Source organism: Manis javanica, chromosome 3 (assembly GCF_040802235.1).
Source record: "Manis javanica isolate MJ-LG chromosome 3, MJ_LKY, whole genome shotgun sequence".
Classification (NCBI taxonomy): Eukaryota; Metazoa; Chordata; class Mammalia; order Pholidota; family Manidae; genus Manis; species Manis javanica.
The window spans coordinates 120,668,312-120,689,360 of record NC_133158.1 but is presented as its reverse complement, the minus strand read 5'-3'; the positions used below and the strand labels follow the sequence as shown (position 1 = coordinate 120,689,360).

At 45.5% G+C, this 21,049-nt stretch overlaps 1 protein-coding gene across 7 annotated transcripts in view; it reads right to left on the bottom strand.

Moving 5' to 3' along the window:
- The window catches only part of DGKG (diacylglycerol kinase gamma), a 204,762-nt gene that overhangs the window by 26,412 nt on the left and 157,301 nt on the right, over positions 1–21,049 (bottom strand). For all 7 annotated transcript variants that reach the window (XM_017648802.3, XM_037024175.2, XM_017648801.3 and 4 more), the window contains one exon: positions 17,850–18,027. In XM_017648802.3, coding sequence (XP_017504291.1) covers positions 17,850–18,027 — 178 coding nt within the window. The remainder of the gene's footprint in view (positions 1–17,849; positions 18,028–21,049) is intronic.

Here is a 21,049-nt window from a genome sequence, read left to right as displayed (position 1 = left end):
ATCCAGGCATACAGAACAATTAATGTTCAGAATTTAGAATCCAGGATCAGGACACCTGGTACACAGGGTGTCTGTTTTACCCTAGGTACCAATGATTCAGAGTGTGGTTTTGGCAGTTCATATCATCTCCATACTGTCTTTACACTCTTCATCTCATTAGTGTTTAGGATGGAATGTTCATGCACCTTAGTAAAACAGGAACTGATTAATTCAGTCATTCATTCTTTCAACAGTTACTGAGTAGCAACCAAGTGTCAGACACTGTTAAGAACTGGGGATGCAAAATGTTCTACTCTCTAAAGACTCTTGGCCAAGGGGGAGAAAAAGTGTTAGGTACAGAAAATGCTGCAATTGGACTATAGGAAGCAGGGCTGAGTAACTGATGCTGACTGGATGGAAGGTATGGAAGGAAAGTGTCACAGACATTTAGAGAAGTTCTTGAAGGATGAATGCCAAGGTAATTTGCTAGGTTAAGAATGAGGAGGAGGAGGACATTCCAGGGGGAGGATGATGACTGGCAGGCTTAGATATACACAGAATGAAGAAATAAATTAAGAGTAAACTCACTTGACAATTTCATTGGAAAATATAAAAAAATATTTCAAACTAGGGAGAATTACTATCCAGAGGTTGTTTTTTTGATAGAACTAGAAAACAGAGTCTCTGGGCTCACCACAAGCTTGTTACAACCACAGATTTTCAGCACTGCTCTTGGTAACAAGTCTTGTGCTTGTATGCAGTTAACAATGTATGCTAAGAAAGAAAAAAAGATGAAAAATGGGAAAAGGAGAATATGGAAGCAAAGGAGGACCATCAAAGACAGCAATAGCAGTCCCAGTCTGGCCCACTTGATTCAGACTCTAGTATGTGATTTTATAAATGCAAATCTGCATGTCACCCCCATACCAAAACTCCTTCAGTGGCACTGACTGTAACACCAAGTCCTGGGAAGAGAAGAAGAAAGGAGCATTCTTTTTAAAGGATGATAGTGTACACTGGCAGAAAGCTTTTTGGAAAGAAATTTGACAGTAAGTGTTTAAAACTTTCATGGTTAATTCATGAAAATTGATGAATTTCATTCTCACTATTGGTCACAAGAAATCATTAACAGAAGCTAAGTTCATACAAACATCCATAACTGGATGATAATAGTGAATAACAGTGAAATTTCCCCCTCCCTGACGTCCCCCTGTATGACAGTAAATAATTTATAGAGTATCTATATGATAGAGTATTATGCTTCAATTAAAATACTATAAAGTCTCAAAACCAATAAATATGCATGTATATGATGTTAGGTATGAAGGTGGGATATAAATTTAGCATGCTGTCAACTATGTAAGAATATGAATAGAAAAAAAGGCACAAATCCTCTAAAATCTTAACAGTGGTAAGTTCTGGGCAATTAGGTTAAAGGTGATCATTGTTTTCTACTTCATGCTTTTCCAAGTGTCATGTAAAAAACCTATCAACTGCTCTTCATACTTGTAAAGATGATGTAAACTCCCTGGCTTGATGCTCAAGGCCCATACCCATCTAGCAAGAGGCTGGCCCTGCAGTTTTATTTCCTGACACCATAAGGTTAGTATCTGCTCCAGATATACATAACAATTGTAGTTCTCCAGGTAAACCTGACTATTTCCCTCCTCGTGCCTCTTCATATGCTGTACTCCTGCTTGAAATGCCCTCTCCATGTTTACTTATCTATCAAAACTCAGCTCAATCATCATCAACTTTGAGAAGTCTCCTTGGACTTTCATGTGTGCAGTTTGATTTAGATACTCCTTCTCAGACTTTCTTAAATAGATATGGTCAAAGAAAGAACAAGGGGAATGGTGTATTGGCTGTAGGCAAGGGATGGTTGCAATAATTATACCATATTATTGAGTATGGAAGGAGATGAAAGACTGGATGAAAAAGGAGAAGGCAAGTAAGAGACGTGATGAGTTCTCGGAGCAGGTGTACTGAGACAGTGGGAGCAGGAGGGCTGGAAAGAGGTGCTTGGAGCTCTGCTAGTAGACAACAAGTTCCCCCTGTAGCCCCAGCAGTGGGCAGCTGAAGAGGGTGGTGATAGGTCTTAGGGTCAAGGACAAGTGAGGCTAGGTCAGTGGTCCCTTAACTTTGCTACATATTAGAAGTACCTGGGGAATTTTTACAAATAATGATGCACCTACACCAGTTAAATCAGAATGTGTGGGCCTAGGAGCTAAGCATCAGTATTTATTTTTAAAGATAGCCAGGTGATTCCAAAATGCAGCACAGTTTGGGAACCACCGGGCTAAGTTACTGGGTAGGCCATCTGCATAGGCCAGTGGCCCTCAAAATGTGATCTTAGAGCAGCATCTGGGAACTTACTAGAAACACAACCAATCTTCAGGCTGCACCCAAGATGGACTGACTCAGAAACTCTAGGCCTGGTAGTCCATGTTCTAACAGGCCCTCTGGAAGATTCTGAGGTACACTCAAGTTTAGAGAACTTGAGCCTTAGGCAATAAAACTTCCCAACACATATGCAGGAGTTAGAGTGGAGAAGGACACAAACAAGTTACTTCCTGACTGCTTTAATCTAGAGCTTCTTCACTTGAAAATTAGGAGTTAGGGATAATACTACCAACCTCAAAGTGCAGTGGGAGATTAAATGGCAGAGCTGTAAGTGAAAGCACTTGGCACAGAGTAGGCACAAACATATATAAGTTTCACTTTCCTGCCACATTCACCCTGACAACTCCCAACTGCCTGTTTGTCTGCCTTCCTAGAGCTGTGTACAAGAGTCCCCAAACCATAATATTTGGGCTAACATTTTTTAAAACCTTCAATATTCCTCAGAATTTTATATTTCCACACAGAGGCCAAAAATCAAGGTGAACTTTAGATGAAGTGGGCATCTGGCTCAGTCAGTCTTTTCCTTCTTTAATCTCTTCCCTGACTCTGTTCCTTTTCCCACTTCTTTGATCTCAACAGCCCTGTTTGGCTTTTATTTTCTTAGTCCTGCCCACTGTCAGAAGGAGGGACTGGAGCGCCACAGGTAAAGGCTGCAAAGCCCTTCTTTTTAAGGGGCATATCTCATCTGTCTACTCTCTTCCTCAGACCCTTCAGTGCCTCTGGAAGCCCGGAGACAACATCCCCATTCCTAGCCAGGTGTGCAAGGTCATTCACTATCTGGCCTTGTCCCCTGCACAGGTGTCTCTTTGTCTGGAGAACTGCTGCTTATGCTCCTGGGATACCCCAGGCACCGTGCTTTGTCTTTCCCCTGATAGTGGATCTCACCCAGCCACAATTGTTCCTGTGCACAGCACTCTCCCAACTCCATTGAGAGTAGAAGGCAGGGATGTGTTCTCATTTTGTTTATCTTTGCATCCCTAGCAACTAGCCCAGCCCTTGGCATATAGAAGGCTCCCAATAATGTTTGTTGAGTAAACTGAATAAGACACATGTCTAATTTGTCTTAGTGCCAAAGACTTTGACAGGTTTGGTTTAAAAGGAGAAAGAGATAATTAATAATAATCATAACAACTACTTGCCTAGATTGAACAGGGTTACAGGCTTTCCATGAATTTAGTGACTTGATTTAATCTGCATATAACAGATAACAATGACCCAGTCTAGCTCTTGCCTCTCTCTTTTAATGTATAATTTTTATGTTTATTTTCATTTTGGCTGCTTGTTCACATTAATGAAAATTCAGTCATTTAAGATGCAAGAAAACTCAGGATGTATTGATAACTTGGATTCCTCATTTGTGGTGCCCCCGGGGAAGCCTGGGAGGTCCTTAGCCTAACAGGATGCCTTGTTAATCTCAATCCCACCCCTACCCTGTTGCCGCCTTCCATGGGCACTCTGGGATTTAGGTCCGAGGGCTGCAAAGGGCTGGCCCAGGGTATCAGCAAGCCTCCACGGAGGTGTCGAAACCCTGGTTATGTGATGACACGCAGAGAGTTTCTGAACCATCCCACCACAGTGGTGGGGAACTCTGCCCTATGCCCTAGGATATCTGTGTAATAATAAAACCTGTGGGCACTGTTCCTATACTTGGGCTACAGTAGCACAGGTGAAGTGAGATGTTAGGTGTCATTGGTTTGGGCTGGAATCCGATCAGTACAGTGGTTAACACTAGTTAGCTAATGCTGATCTGAAGCTCTTACTGGCAGGTGTATGTGTCTGATTAATTAGAAATGCAAGAAGGAGTTTGTCTCTACTTAGTAAGTGGCCTCTGATAGATAAATATGGAGTCACAGGGTTCAAGAAAAAACCTGAGAAACTCTGCACAAGCTCTTGAGCTTGGGGCTAACAGCTTAATTGCTGTGTCCGTACAGGGTAGGTTATGTGTCTTCTCTGAGTCTGTCTGCTAGGTCTGCCGTAACAAAATGCCACAGGCTGGGTGGTTTAAACAACACAAATTTAGTTTCTCACAGTCCTGAAGGCTGGCTGGCTGGCCAAGATCAAGGTGCGGGCTAGGTTGGTTTCCTCTGAGGCTTCTCTCCTTCATCTACAGATGACCCCCCTTGTTGCCTCTTCATGGGGTCTTTCCTTTCTGCAAATGCATCCCTGGTGTCTCTCCCTCTGTGACCAAATTGCCTCTTCTTATAAGGATGCCAATCAATTCAGGCTCACCCTAACTGCCTCGATTTACCTTAATCACCTCTTCAAACACTCGATCTCCAAATACAGTCACATTCTGAGGTACTCAGGGCTAGGACTTCAACATATGAATTGGCAGGGCGGGAGTAGGGGGACAAAATTCCTCCTAGGTCCCTGCCCATGACAGGGACAATAATAAAACCTACTTCATGAATTATTCTGAGGGCAAAAGAGATAAAGAACAGCAATTAGACATGTCCCTTACCTCTGAGTATAGAGAAGCTGACAGGCTTTGGGAGAGGCGGGTCCTTTTACCGTTTCTGAAAGAAAGGATGCAAGCCCAGCTCTGCCTTGTGGTGAGGCCAGGTTCAGTCCCCACAGTCTAGACAGGTGAGTGGTAGCTGACAGGCCTCTCTCAGACTTGGCCCACCAAGGCTGTGGCAGGCGTCAGCTTGGGCTCCTCTCCTGCCTCCAAATTTCCATGGAGATGGACCACGTGCCTTTACCAGCTCAGGCTCCCTGAGCCCAACAAAGCCTGGCACTGATCAGTCCCCCTAAGCTTTCCACTGGGTCAGATCTGTGCAGATGAAAGACTACTCCTGGCTGAAGAGCTTCAAAGCTGGCTTAGAAGCATAGCAGCCTGAAAATATCCTGGGGGTGGAGAGATGGAGAGAACCCCAGGAGATTCTTCCCTGTTCTTCAGCGGGGTGGATAGGATCTCCACCCCTCCTGTTCCCACCTGGCCTCTCAGAGCACCCAGCCCTTAGGTAGCCCAACCATAATGAGCCTGAAGAATCTGTGACCAGTGCTTTCCTTAGAGATCCTAACTCCGTCACAGGGCAGAGGCAGAGGGCCCCGTGCCAGCACACCACACAGACAGGAGGGCTCCTTCCCTGGCACTCTGTAAGCCCCACCAAAGGAAAGCACTCCTGAGACAAGTTGTGAAGCACAGGGCGCAGGCTTTGGACAGACTGTCGCTCAGCACCCACTAGTTCTATCACATTGGAGAAGTGACGGAGCTTCTCTGAGTCTGCCCCTCACCTGGGAGATGCAGATATAATAACTCACTGGCAGGGTTGCTGTCAGGGTTGCAGGGGAAGCCATCCCCTGCCCTGCATACAGAAGCATACAGAAGGCCCTCAAGAAACTGGCTGTTACTGTGACTTTGTTTCCTTACACAGGGACATCCTTGGGAAAGTCTGGCTTTGCTACACGGTAAGTGCACGGCCTTGGGCAGATGGTGATGAATGTCACCCAGAGAAGGCAGTGCAGGAGGGGGAAGAAGGAGAGGAGGAGGGGACATGGGTGAGGAAAGAGGGAGGGGGAGCAAGGGAAGAACAGGGTGCTGAGGAAGAGAAAAGCAGAGATACCAGGAAGCATGCAGGTGCTGTGACCTTGAGATTTTAAGGTTAAGTACCCCTCCTGGAAAGTAAAGCATCCCCATTTCTGTCTTGTTCACTCTAAAGAAGGGAGGACACTCAGCTTTTTGTGTGGAGATGAATTCCTTTAGTCCCTTTCCTTCTCCTGCATTTGTATGCCTGTGTGTGTATGTATGTATGTGTTGTTACACAATCCCATAGGATCCATGTTGTCTTCCCCTGTTCCTGGACTGAGCAAGCCTCCTTGCAGAGTAGGATCTAGAGATCATTCAGAGATCGGTTTTGACAGCCCTAGCCCAGCTGGGTACCCACTCTGAGGGGACTTCTTTAGTGCCCTGCCTTTATCACATTAGCTTGCAGATTTCTTCTACTACCAGGGATCTGTGACACTCCATCAGGGCATAAACTGGCCAGAGGATATGGTGTGGTCTTTGACTCTGGATAATCCAGATGGAAACACGTAGGGAGGAAAAGCATGTCTGAGCCACCACTTTGTGAGGAGAGGGGCTGCAGGGTCAGAGGGAGAGGGAATGTGTTGGTCCAGCAGGTAGGGGATTTTTGTCTTGGTTGTCTATCGAGTTGTGTGACCTTGGGCAAGTCACTTCCCTCCTTGAGTCCCCCATTTTACCTGATTGGAGGTGGGGACAATGTATCCCTAAAGTGTATTTGAACTCTTCAGCAAAGGTGGTGGCTGGCTTTCCTGTCTGGATCAAGAGTAGACTGTCAGCAGTCCTCGCCACTCCTCCCACTAGAAGAAGACAGGATGTTCTGTGCTACTGTACGCCGAGGCAAGGGAAAGAGCAAGTGCCGGCTCACAGTGGCCATTGTCCCTGGTTCCTGAAAGCCTGCTTATGTGGTGGGGCAGAGGGAAGAGCAGGCCCTTCTCTGTATGGCTTTTTCTCGTCCTGGTTGGCGGTGCTCAGATAAAAGCTGTCCCGTGGGGACAGGGGCTTCTGCTCCTCTCTATGCTGACGGTCAGTTGCTTTCCAGGGGGAGAGGCAGTGTGCTGGCAGACTGGTGTGCTGGGGAATCTCTTAGAAAGAAATGATCCCCTGGAAATGGCTCTGAAGTGAGGGTCTGACATCAACCACACTTCTAAAGGAAACCCAGGGGCAGAATGTCTAATAAGGCCTGGAAGGCAGGGGGCTATAGGGAATCTTGACTTGGTGGTCCCAATGAGGACATGTAGAGAATGACCATTACTGGGCATGACTCTAGGCAAGGCCTTTTGATCCTTGTGGCAACTCTGATACTAAACAATTATCCCAATATTTAAAAAAGTTGAGGCTCAGAGAGGTTGAAGAACTTGCCTAATGTTATAAAGCTGGTACATGGTAAAGCTGGAATTCAAACCAAGGCCTGTCTGACTCCAAAAATAATCTCTGAATAAAGGATTTGGGGCAGAGACAACGTATCTTGGAGTGATAGGGTGTCTGAGGACAGGGAAGTGAGCATGGAAGTGAGTGAGCCTCTTCTCAACTCTCAGAAGGGACTTCTTGGGAACACAGTCTTATTAAATGGAATTCTGAGTTTCTTGGCCTGAAGATACAATACTAGTTGGTGTATTATCTGGCATTACTTTGCCCACTGAGCTGAAGAATCTTCAATTCCAGGTACAGTGTATGTAATAAAATGCATCAATTGGTGGTGAGGTTTTTTTCCAGCTCAACTCAAACCGTATTCTCAGATGTGACACATGTAAGGTACCATTGCAGACATCTACACCAACACAACTAATTCCAGCTCAGAGATACACACAATACCCACCTGACCCAGAAAGTCAAAACTAGAGGAAAGTTGTGCTCGGAAGGGATTTTTTTCTAGTTATGGTTCAGGATTGGCCAGAAATGGGGATGTAGGGGAGGGTATCATGCTGTGCATGGAAGGAATGCTGTGTTTGGGATACTAGGATGCAGCTCTAGTGCCCAGTCCACCAATTAGTGTGCCCTGGACAAATCAATTAACCTCCCTGGGCCTCTTTTATCTAATTATAAAGTGTCTCTCAAGGGCATTAAAATGAGATGATGAGTGTAAAATATTTCAGAATCTAGTGCTAAATTCACACAGATGCTTAACAAGTATTGGACAAATTGGCCTGAAAATTGGAAAAGAGGGGTGCTGGCAGCAAACTGCAGGTGGAAAAGACATAGGTCCCTGCTTAAGGCATCCGTTCTGCCAACAGAAGCTGCTGGTAATGGGGAGGAGTTCGGGTGTGGAGGCAGGCAGAAGGCTGTGTTTGTGGGTAGAAGAAGCTGGGATCCTGTTGGGTAGTTTGGGGAGAGGGAGGAATCACCACGTGGCAGCAGCACTCCCTTTGTCTATTCCCTACTTCCTGTTGGCTTGTGTCCATTGCACCTTTTGGGCCACTGACTCCCAGTTCAAGGCCTGAGGGCTGTGAGCCTGTGCTCTGCTTTAGTCTCCTCACTGGTCTCCTTGCCACACATTCCTTTCCCTTTCTTCTAATCCAGACTGCACATTACTCCCACATCCTATTGTTTCTGCTGAAAAACATTCATGTCCTATTAGTCAGAGGACCATGTAAAAACTCCATAGCATGTTTACTCAAGGGTCTCTATCTTTCCAGCCTTCCCTTTGGCTACTTCTGTGTGCTAGTGCTCTAGTCCATGTTCCCCCTCTCTTATTCAGTGTCAAGTCCTTATCAGCTTCAAATTAGCACACATTCATTGTATCTTGTTCATTCATTCTTTCAGTCATACATCACATATTATTGCTCACCTCCTAGGTGCATGGCCCAGCGCCAGGCAGCTGGGGATTCAGTTCCTAAGGAAAGCTCCTCTTTTTCTTGCCCTCACCTTGTCATACTCTCTGCCATTCTAGGGTACTTGCCTCTCATGCCAGTGTTAACAGGATTGTTCTACACATTCTCATATGTAGACTGCGAAGTACTAGAGGTCTGGACCGCGTTACACTTCTGCTTGCATCCTCTCCAGTACCTGGAGCTCTGCAGATCCTTGAAGGCAGGTTTGAATCCAGGCTCTATTGTATTGTCCGTGTTCTTGAGCCAGTCACTTAGCCCCATCAGCCCCTGTGTCCTCAGCCATAAAAGGGATTAAATACAGATAGTTCCTGACTTAACAACGGTTTGACTTACGAATTTTTGACTTTACAATGGTGTGAAAGTGATATTCATTCAGTAGAAACTATACTTGGAATTTTAAATTTGTTTTTTTCCCCGGGCTAGCGAAACGCAATTGGATCCTTTCCTGATGCTGCGCAGGGGCGGCCAGGTCAGCTCCACCAGCCACGTGATCACAGGGTTCAACAGCCTATAAACTTAAAACCGTTCTGTACCATTATATTTTTCACTTTCAGTATGTAAGTTACGTGAGATAATCAACTCTTCATTATAAAACAGGCTTTGTATTCGATGCTTTTTCCAAACTGTAGGCTAATGAAGGTGTTCTGAGCACATTTAAGGTTGGCAAGGCTAAGCTTTGATGTTCAGTAGGTTAGCTGAATTAATATCCCTGGTCTCATTTTTCATTTTTCAATTTATGGTATTTTCAATTTATGATGGATTTATCAGGATGTCACCCCACTGTAAGTCAAGGAAGGTCTGTAGTCAAATATGCAATAGGCTTGGCCCATAAGTAAGTCCTCAGTAAATAACAGCCTAATACATATTTATTGATTAAGGAGATGAAATACTTCTCGCACAAATTAGAAGTAGATCAAGTAGAACACCAAGATTCAGGCTGTGCAGAGTGTGTGGCCAGCTGTGGGCTGGGTCTAAGGAGGCACCTGGTATTAATGGTTGACAAGCTGCTACAGGGGCATCGGAGCTGGTGTGTGGGCCAAGATGGGGCAAGCAAGAGGGAAACATCTAAAGCATCTAGGATCTGCCAAAGAGTCAGTCTAGAAATTTCTTTTGCATGTGAAAAATGAAAGGTTCCTTCTCTCTGTGGTTCTATTTTGAGCAGCAAACCTCCTAAGGCAGGAATTATGTTGGAGTTTAACTCCAGCTTAAACCTGTGTGAGCAAGTTTCTCCTCTGCAGAGCAGCCTCCAGAGGCACAATTCTATTTCACGGGCCCCTCCCAGTTCTTGGGCTGGGAGTCGGGGAGGAGTGGAGACACAGCTTGGCTCAGGAGTGAGCTAAGAATGAAGGACTGCTTGGTTTGAATTTCTAGTGCATTTGAGTTGGGTTGGAGATAGCCAGAAATGGAGATGCTTGGGTGAGCACTTATGTGTGTAGAAAGAATTCAGTATTTGGAATACTAGGACTTGGACTCTAGTCCAAGATCCACCTATTTGTGTGACCTTGGAGAGGTCAGTTAATCTCCCTGGTCTCATTTTTCTAATCCGTGAAGTTTCTTCTTGGCATTCTTAGGGGGAGCAGCCAGGCCCACAATGCAGTCCTTGTCAAACTTCAGTACATATAAGATCACCAGGGGATCTTGTTAAAATGCAGACGTGGCTTCAGCAGGTCTGGCCTGGGACTTGAGTCTACATTTCTGACACTCTCAGGTGACATCCTTGTTGCTGGTTGTGAACCACATGAGGTTCTGTGCAGATGGGCAAACCACAGCTCAAGGGCCACATCCAGCCTGCTGCTTGTTTGTGTAAACAAAGTTGTTATGGAACACAGCCATCCTCATTTGCTTGTGTATTGTCTATGGCTGCTTTCTTGCTAAGCAGATGGAGTTGAGTGACTGCATCAGAGACTGTACTGCTTACAAAGCCTAAGTTTTTAATAGTCACTATGTGGCCCTTCACAGAAAAAGTTTGCCAGCCTACCTGCTGGTGGATCAAGGGCTGGCCTGTGTGGGCTAAAGGACCTGCACTTCAGTCGGGCTTTGGCCACGTCACCTTGCTGGCTCACACTTTCCTTAGCTAAAGGACAAAATGATCTCTACATTTCTAAGAGAACTGTGATTCTGGGATTTCGGTGCTACATAGGAAACACCATAGTTTCTATAGAAACAGGCTCTTTATCTGAGAACCAGGCTTTGTGGCCTTTGTTTGGAAGCTGCAGAAACATACCTTGCCTAACCTGCAGAGTCCCAGCCCTGACAGATGCCATGAGAGTGGCTGCCTGATGTAGTCTAATGTAGTCAGCTGGGAACAGACAGCAGCTTGGGGAAGGGAAGAGGACAGGAGGTGGACCTCTTGGCCTCCTGTACAGGCTGATGTTGGCACAGGAATGTGTAATGTTGTATATGAGCATCACATACAAATCCCATTTTTTTCTGATAGATCAACTCAAACACAGTTCCCTAACTCACCACTCCAGGTGCCCCTGACCTGGGTCATTTAGGTCAACCACTATTAATAAGCCCTTCTGAGGTCTCAGAGACTATGCCAGGCACATGGATAGAGGGGGACTATGATATCTGGAGCTGAGGAGCTCACAGTTGGGTGGGAGACACACCATGTAAGAGATAATTATAGGAAAGCTCCACCAGCCAGCTGTGAGGGGAAAATGCACGACTCTGGGTCTCTAGTCTGGGCAACAGGTGGTGCCATGAACAAAGCAGGGAACACAGAGGGGCAGTGGGCTTTCGGAGAGGGGAGAGGGTGTGTAAAGAGCGGGAGAGATATGCCTCATTTGGGGCATGTTGATTCCTTGAAGCACTGAATGACAAAGCTGTGATTTCCTCTGAAGAACAAAGAGGAGTCTCTAGGCTGGAAACTGTTTTAAGAGGGATGACATGTTCGTTGCCATGGTTACTTTGCAGTGCTGAGGGGAGTCCCACTGCATGCACCCCCCAGAGCATTGCTCTGTCTCAATCCCCAGGAGAGACCTGGGCCAAAGAGGCCTCTGTGAAATGCACACTTTTTTAGGAGCACTTCTATTTTCTCTCAACCCTAATGAGTATAAGTGGCTGGCTGGTCAGACCACCAAATGGGAAAATTGGGAACCTAAACCCTGGACAGCTCCTGATCCAACAGGCCACTTTGTGTTAGGGTTTCATACACATGAAACGAAAGTCCTGTAAAGCAATGAACTCAATGTGTCGCAATTACTTTGTCTCATCTGAGCTCTAGCTCCCGCCATGGGAGTGTAACTGAAATGGCTGGCTTGGTGTCTCGTTCTCTTGCTTTGAGATTCAAGGTATGGTCTGTACAATTAACAAAATTCCACATGGGCACAGTGTGTGGGTAGACTGAACCTCATGTGCCTGCAAAGTAATGGAGTTAGGTGATTTTGCAGTGGGAGAATTTTCCCCTTCCCAAGCAAGACCTTGGCATCTGGGAGGCAGGATTGATGACAGTATGCATTTGCCAGAATGGTGCCCATGTGAATGCCTGCTTGCTCAGTTGGTTTGAGCACCAGGTTAGCAAGGCATAGCTGTGAGCTACCAATTGGCCAGCTGGCATTGCTGGGGTCCTGGGTAGCCTTATCCTTCTTAGCACTTATCACGGATCCTAACTCTGTACCTCTCTGTGGGATTATGTTATTGAGGCCTGGCTCCCACATGCCCTAATGGCTATAGGGACTATGTCTGTTTTTGCTCATCGTTGTTCCCTGGTGGCTGGCACTTGGTAGGTGTTTTGTGAGTGTGTTGACTAATGACGGAAAGCCTGTCCCTATTGCTAGGGAATCAACTCAATTCCCGCCTGAAGTATGTATTCCACTGATGGTGTCTGCTCCCTATCTTTGTTTACCAGAAAGTGCAAAAATTATTATCTAAAGAAATTCTGGGGAGATTTTAGCTCTCTGTCCAAGAGGAATGTTGCTTTAAAACAGATAGCTGGAGGTGGGCAGGTGTGGGTGATGCAGCCTCCGGGCTGCTCCTGGCTCAAGGCTGAAGGCTGGATTGGGGCAGGTACGAGGCTGAGGGAAGAGTTTGCGGAAATGTGCAGGAAGTCTCTGCATTCATACGTAGGCTGGGGCCAGAGGGAAACAATGGCAGAGTTTCCAGGCCCCACTCACCAGTCCCGTGGGGACAGATCCAGCTTTGTGCCCTGCCCTGGGTACTTCACCTGGTTTCCTGGCAAGACTGGGCATTGTTTACCCTCCCCTTAGTTCACTGGACAGGCAACTCGGGTATAAGCCCACACTGGCAGCAACAGCCAAACACATTTAAGCACAGTGCCAACAAAGAACCATAGAGTTATACGGTGTTAGAGCTACAGGTGATTTAAAGATAATCTAAACCAAATTCCTGAAGCAGAGGTCAAGAGAGTGAAATTCTAAATTTGGCCCCTTTCTTATCATATACTAAATACCACCTTCCAATTACCGCTTAACAGTAATTCTGATTACTATTGATCAAGTGCTCCGCATGTTCTCTGCTCAGACCAGGCACTCTGCTAAATTCTACGTGGATGATCTCCTTTAACCCTCAAAACAATGCTGAGGGAGAGACTGTAATTGTTTCCATTTTGTAAGGGTTGAAATGGAGCCTTGGAGAGGTTCAGTGACCCAACCAATGTCACCTGGCTGGTGAGGGGAATACCTGACTCTTCTAACTTATAGTCCAATGTCTAGTTCCTTACTCCACACTGACTCTAAATTAAAAGTCCTCTAAGCTATATTTCAATTACTTATTTGAAGATAGTGGGCATATCTTACTTATCAAAAAGTTTCTAATGGTTTAATGAAACCGAATTCTTTGTTTCACAGTACATGTAACTCTTCAGAACCCTTTTTTCCCCCCCAAGATTTTTCACTAAATGCCTGTTTCTATCCAGCTCCAGAATCTACTGTCCACTATGCTGGCAGACCAAAGGCAAGAGTCCTTCCCCCTCTGTCCCTCCCTCCAGCAAACATTTCCACAGAACAATGTGAGCCAGGTAGGATGTTAGGCTTGGAAAGGACACCAAGACAAAGAACACGTGCTCCCCATTTTCCAAATACTGGCAGGAGAAAGATGATGTGGATGTACATGCCTATGCAGCAAGGCTTTCTATAATCACTGTACTGCAAGACCGAGGGCAAAATTAAGTGCTCTAGGAATTCAGGAGTTGGACTCATTTCTAGAGGTACCACAATAGGCTCCAGGAAGGAGATGAACCTTGGGGTAGGCCCTGCAGGGGAAGCAGAATTTCCACAAGTATATCTGGAGCCTTTCCTTGGACTGGGTCATAGATGTTTCCTGTTTCCTGAGTGCCTGACTTGTGCAATACACACAGTAGGACCTTAGATAAATTTTCTAATTGGACCCTAGCCTCTTGGGGCTAGGTTAGGAATCATGGACCTGGTCTGAGGCCACCACTGGACATAAATTCTTTAAGTCCTACCCACCTGGAGCTCTGTTTTCCCCAACTACACAACAGTGATATGGAGGGGAGGAGATACAACTTTGCTCGTGGGTTTTTGGTTAGGATCACATTAAGTTAATAAATGTAAAACTGTTGCAAGCCACAATGGAATATAAATACAAGAGACAGTCTGTCACTATTCTCATTGGTGTTGTAAAAGCTAAAAAGAATCAATGCCCATGTACTTCTCTTTGATCCAACAACCTTTGTTTGACTAACTACACTGGACTAGGGAATTCAAAGATGAATAACACCCAGACTCCATCCCTGGAATCTGAAAGATCAAGAAGGGACAGAGTAGGTACAATTGATGGTGTAAGTCTAAATATTTAAAAAGTTTGAGTTTATGCTATAAATGGATCACCTTTGTAACAAGCTAGGTATTATTATGCCCATTTTACAGATGAGGAAGCTGGGACTTAGGGAGTTTGTGTAATTTCCCAAAGTTTGCAAAACTAGGAAGTGTAAAGCCTAAATTTAAAGCCATGTCATTCAACTGCAAACTTGGTGCTTTACCCAGTATCCCTTATTGTTTTCTAATCAGCCAGTGTTTTTATAGAACTCATTCTATGATAATCTTGACAACCTTTCTTAGATTGCTTCTGCAAGAAGACTGATCTGTGATGAGAGAGATTTGAAAGTAACCCCTTCTATTGTCATTTCTTCTTATACTTTTTATGATAAATCACTTCCTTCCCACTACTCTCTCCTGACTTCTCCCTCACTTCCAATACCACTGAAATTGTCAGAATAAAGAATCCCAACAAACAAAGGCCCTGCAGACAGGGATCCCTGACTTCTTAGCTGCTGGCATATAAATTGTGGGACAAAAAACACTGAAAGAACAAAGAAACCTGTCGTATAATTCTGTTCAAGGAGTTCACCTAGACCAAAACCTGGCCATGCCTTGATTTTGTGGAGCCAGGAGGAACCTGTGATTTATGGGAACCTCTATGATTTGCCTGTTTTACAGATAAGGAAAACTGAAACCCCAACTGAAAGGACTTGCCCAGTGTTGCTAGTGGGAAGCAGCATCTGGACTGGAACCCAGGACTCTTGGCACCTAGGCCAATGCTTTTGCTAAAATAGGTTGTCTCTAGCTTTTCCCCATTAACATTTCAACTTATATGAGATCATGGCCCTTTCAAAAAAAAAGCTCAGTGTTGGTGTCTTTGTAAAGCCCAGAAGCCAGGCCCCCTCCTTGGCCTCTGCTCTGATCAGCTCATGTCCTCATCTAAAGAACAGGAAGTAGCTTCATTTTTAGCTCTGAAAGCACATTCTTGGGGTGGGAAAGGGGGATTTGGGGGAGAGAGTTCCTGTACATGATGGTCAAGGGCGATCAGCAGACACATCATCCTTGCTTGAAGGGGAAGATACATGATCAGATATGTAAGGGGAAGACAAAGATTGCCCTTGAGTCCAAACTAGAACATGTCTTCAGCTAGAGCTTCCGCAAGCCCCTGGGTGGAGGGTGGGGGAGGAGCCTACCCTGCTTCTGTTCGGATGGGGCTGGGTGCCAGAGTGGGGGTTGTGGTCGGGGCACCAGGGTGAGAAAATCTGCACAACCTTTCTATGACCTCCAGTGCTTCCCCCACCCTCTGCTTCCCCTGCCAAGGGAGGAAGGAGGAACCCATTATTCCGTTTAATAATTTATACAAATTGGAAAGTTTATTGTGTGAAATAAAGGGGATTTAAGAGGGCAACAGAGAAATAAAAATTCCCAAGTCCTGTCTTAAAGGACAGAGGTGTGGAGACAAACCCTCTTGATGACCTCACCTTGGAATATAACAATCTAACAGATGGGTCTGAAATAAGCAAGTAACCCCTCTCTTTGAAAGTCAGCCAAGTTTGTCTCCTTCAACTGTGGGATCATATCCAATCTTAGCACGAACAGTCTGGGACATCAAAGAACACAGACCCAGATTCACAGACACTTGTCTGTCAGTGCTTCTTAAACCTGGCAGTCCATCAGAGTTGTCTGGGGAGCTCATTACCAATTTAGAGTCCCAGGAACCAACCCAGAGATGGATTAGGTAGATCTGGGTGAGGGCCCAGGAACCTTCATCTTCAACAAATGAAAGTTTGAGGCCTGGTTTAAGAACCGATGATGCCATTCAATCCCATCCATTCAGCTATCAAAATTTTACATGGGATGCTGGTTTTATGGCAAAAATAAACTGAGATGCCAAAAATAGGTCAGTGCCAGCACTTGGACTCCAACCCTGTCTCCTGCCTCTTAGTATGGTGTCTTTGCCAGTGCCCCAGACCTGGTTTCTCTGGGCCAGCTGACCAGTCTGGGAGCCCCTGAGGGTCAGCGGGGGCCATTCATCCACTCGAAGAGGAATCGGAGCTGCCAGGAACTCTGACTGAGTCCCCACTTGGTTCATTGGTGGAAATGGCTGGGAACATGTAGGACTGGAGGTGGTTTTAAGGGTACTCTCAGAATATGCCCTGGGGGGTTAAAAGGGGGTTAAAAGAGACCCTGATGTCCTCTAAGGCACCCTACCCAGTTGTTCTAGGCAGAAAGGAGAGTTGGTCTATGGAAACAGCTTTCTGTATTAGAGGAGCAGGGTGGCAGAGGAGAGGGGGTCAGCGGGGAGGAGAAGATGAAGTCTCAGAGTTAACAGGAGGCCAGACCTTCTATGGCCCTCTAAGGCCACGTGAAGATCTTTTACTCTGAGCCACAGAAGGATTTTGATCAGGACAGTGGCCTGCCTAGTCTGACATTTTCCCAGGGGTACGCTGATGCAGGGGTGAGCACAGACTGTACAGGGCAGAAGTAGAAGCAGGGACTCCAGTTAGGAGGATCTGTAGGAATCCAGGGAACAGAGGACAGTGGCTCAGATGAAGGGGTTAGGAATGCAGTGGTAGGAAGTGACTGGATCCTGGGTGTTTTTTAAAAGTAGAGTTACCAGATTTTATGATGGATTAGATATGAGATGTGAGACAAAGGAGGAGCCAAGGATCATGACAAGTGTTTTGGCTCAAGCAGGAGAAGGTTGGAATCATCAACTGAGATGAAGAAGGCTATGGGTGGAGAGGTTTGCGGAAGGACGGCGGGAGTTCAGTCTTGGACATGCTGAGTCATCAATACTCAGTATTTAAATAAAGTCTCATGACTGGATGAGGTCATCAGGAAAGTCAGTAGACAGAAAAGAGGGTCCAGATCCTTGCCTAGGGACCCACCAGCAAGAAGTTTAGAGAGAAGATGAAGAATCAACGAAAGAGAGTGAGAAGATGCACCAGGGAGTAGGAGGAAGACCAGGAACTTGTGGAGTCCTAGAGCCAAGTGAACAGTATTTCCAGGAAGAGGGAGTGACCAGTTGGGCCAAATGCTGCTGACAGGTGAAGTGAGATCAAGGTTGAGAACTGTCTGTTGGCTTTATTGGAGGACACCGGGAACCTTAACAGGAGCAGCATTTGACTCCTGACCTCATGGAATCCCACAGTTTGACTACTGTCATTTAGGGCTCCCTTATTGTTAATTTTCTTTTCTCAATTAGGTTGTAAGCTTTGCAACATCAGGGACAATTTGTCAGTGTACCCCCAGAACAATGGGTCCTTGTCAGGCTGTAGAATCTGATGCAGTTTGCTAACACACCCATCTGAATGCTCCTCCCACCAGGGCGCTGACTTACAGTGACTTTCCTCATGCCTGGCTTACCTTGGACACAGAATTTCAGTTCCTTGGGGTCAATGACGACCTTCCTGCTTTCCCGGATCACAGCCCGGTTCTTCTTGGTTTCTCCCCAGAGATTGGTGCCACCGTACATGCTGGGAATGTTGAGAATGGCAATGCCTTCAAGGAAGATGTTGCTCAGGTCCACCCCAACCCCGTCACACTGAGGGGCAGAGAGAAAAGGTCATCCATTAGTGTCCTCAGCATATCTGACCCCAAGGGGCTGTGTGTATGTGTGTGTGTGTGGGGGGGTTCTCATGAAGGATGTGACAGGCCCTCAGCCACCAGCCTGCCCCTGTTAGAAACTGAATCTTGAGTAAAGTAGCTCTAGTTCAATGCTTCGGCCACTGTAGTGAGATGCAAGATGCAGTCCTGATCAGCTCTCGGGAAGATAGAGGCTCCAGGGATCCTGTGTAAATCTAAAGGGCCTTTAGGGATGGTTCACAAGACAATTACAAACCTGTTTTCTAGTCTAACTTCACTATCATCAATTCTGCCCCTTCTTAACCATTGCAAAGATTTGGTGGGACACTGAGTCCAGAACTTAACACATAGTAGATTCTCAACAAATGACAGAAAAATTTTATTTTACTCCCTTAGATTTTATACTCCTGTGGTAAGTACAAGACTTTAAGATTTGGAAGGCTTTCAGAAATTGCCTGTCTCCAGTGTTTGTATCGTAAGTACAATTTTGGCTTATGTGCTTGCTGATGTAGCAGAGTTTCTTTGTCCAACCTCCACCACCCGCATGCCCTGCCAGGTACAAAAGGCCAGAAGGCTTGAATTTGCCTGTCTCAAATAGCTATAAGCTCAGCCCAGTTTGGCATAATGTTTACTAATGCAGCAAAAACTGTATTAGCTCTGATCCTTGTTCCTCAGGATTGTAGGTAGTTTACTTCATTTACAGAAGGAAAATCCTTGACCAGAGGTGACCTAAGTTATCCAAGGTTGCACAGCTGCTAAATAACAGAGTAGGGATTCAAAATTAGGGAATTTGACTGCAAAGCCCAAGCTCTTTATCCTGCATGCAACAAAAATTCACTGTCTTTGAGAAATCAGCAGAGAAGGAATAGAAAGGCAGGACTTACTGCCATTCATATTGGCTTATTCCTTGATTTCTTTGAAGTACTTTATTTATGGTATCTTATCATCCCTATGACTCTTTTTACTAACTACAAAATGGAATAGAATGAGCTTATCTGGGAACTGGGAACTCATTTCTTCATTGGGAAGTTCTCATCATTTGAAAAACGTCTTCATGTTAAACCAGATTCTCTTCCTGCTATCCTTATGGGTCCTATTCTTCCTTCTGAAGCCAGACAGAATGGCTTTCCCTTCCTCTGTGGGGACAGCTTACCAGACACAAGATGACAATCACAGCAGCATATGTATTAAGCACAGCTGTCTGCCAGGTAAGCATTTACACACACTCATTACCTTCATAATCATCTTACAAATTCCTTACTATGACTACTCCCATTTACATTTGAGGAAACTGAGGCACAGAGGTGGTTACATAACTTGCCCAAAGTCACACAACTTATAAGTGGCAGCGCACAGGTTTGAGGGCGGGCAGTCAGAGCAGAAGTCTTAGCCACTCATTCAGTTCTCCTCCTTCGCTCACTACCATTTGGTTGTGCCTCCTCTGAGCCAAGCACTATCAGCTCTCTCCGCCTCTCCTGAGGAGTCTGGTTTTCAGACTTTCCCCATCTCGGTTGTCCTGTTCTGGACGCACTACAGTTTGTTACTCTCCTATGCCACAGAGCCTCAGCATTGAAAACAACACCCTGACACAATCAGATGGCATAGGCTGCCATGGCACCAGTACTGCCCCAGGATGGGAGCCTATCACACGATCACATCCCAGAAATGAGGTAGCATGGGGAGCCCGTGTAAATGCTCAACACGTGTCCCCCATTGTCATTATCCTTACTGGTAGGTGTGATCATGGTTGCAATAGCTCTTTTTTTAGCCACTGGATGATGGCTTGAATGGGTGGGCATTTCAGACACCCAGACCTCATCCCATCATCTACTTCTCAGCTGCTCTTCTCTATCCTGAACTCATGTAGGTATTTTTGCTTTATAAGTTACACATAGGGCTTTAAATTTATGTCTGTTAATTTCATCTGACATTCAGCCTAAGCCTTCTCCAGTCCATCTAGTTTATTTTAAATCTGTATTCTATGACCCTTGCCATAGCACTCCAGTCATTAATACGTGTGTATGAAGGGCCAAAACAGGGACCAAACTTCTTAAGCTGCCCCCTTGGTCAGTTTAACACATTTGACATCACACATTAGACAGCTTTCAGGTGTGGCTGCTTTCTTGGCACTGCATTCTCTCATCTGGACTTTGACTCACCTCACTTTTCATCATGTTGTGGAGTCATGGAACTTAGAGAGGAGAAGGACCAAGGAAAAATGCCCTATCTTTCACAAATGAGGCACAGCAAGGTTAAGGGACTTGCCTGTGGTCACCCAATTTATGAAAGATGGAGCGGGGTTAGTATCCAGGTCTCTGGACCTCAATCCCATGTTCTTTCCACTAAAACAGAAGACATTGCTCTGAGATCAAACAGCATTTCCTAAATGACCACCCTATAACCTCTACTAGTAAAGGAATAAGAGATCTCTTTTAAATCATGAATGTCTGTGTGTTTGGTTCATAATTTATTCCAGAATCTTGGAACCTTTGTCTATTTGCTTCTCATTGGATGGAACCCGCTCTGTTTTCTAGGTTTGTTAAAGTGGTCCCTGGATGACATATTTAGGTTTTTCCAGCAAGTTATTCAAATATGTGTATTTTCCACACATTCATATGTGTGTGTGTTTTCCAAGGCCTGTCAGTTCTCTGTTGATGTACTTTGGGCTCTGGTACCCACCTTGAGCATTTGTTCTTTGATTTTTCATTAGGGCTACTCTCTGGAGAAGGTAAAAACTCTTTTGGAATGGCTAAGTCCTAATGAGCTATGTTTCCCTGTTCTTTTTTGCTTCAGACATTGTCTGACATTCTGTGTAGCCTTCAGCTTGCCTGAACCAGGCTTCAAGGCTGAGTTGCTTTTGTGCTTTCCCATCTGACTGCATGCCCCTACTCTGTCTTTGCACATGTGATGTGTGTGTGCAGTCTCCTGAAAGTATGGGCTCAACCCACAGCGCCCTGCTGTTGTCATGGGGGTTTAAGAAA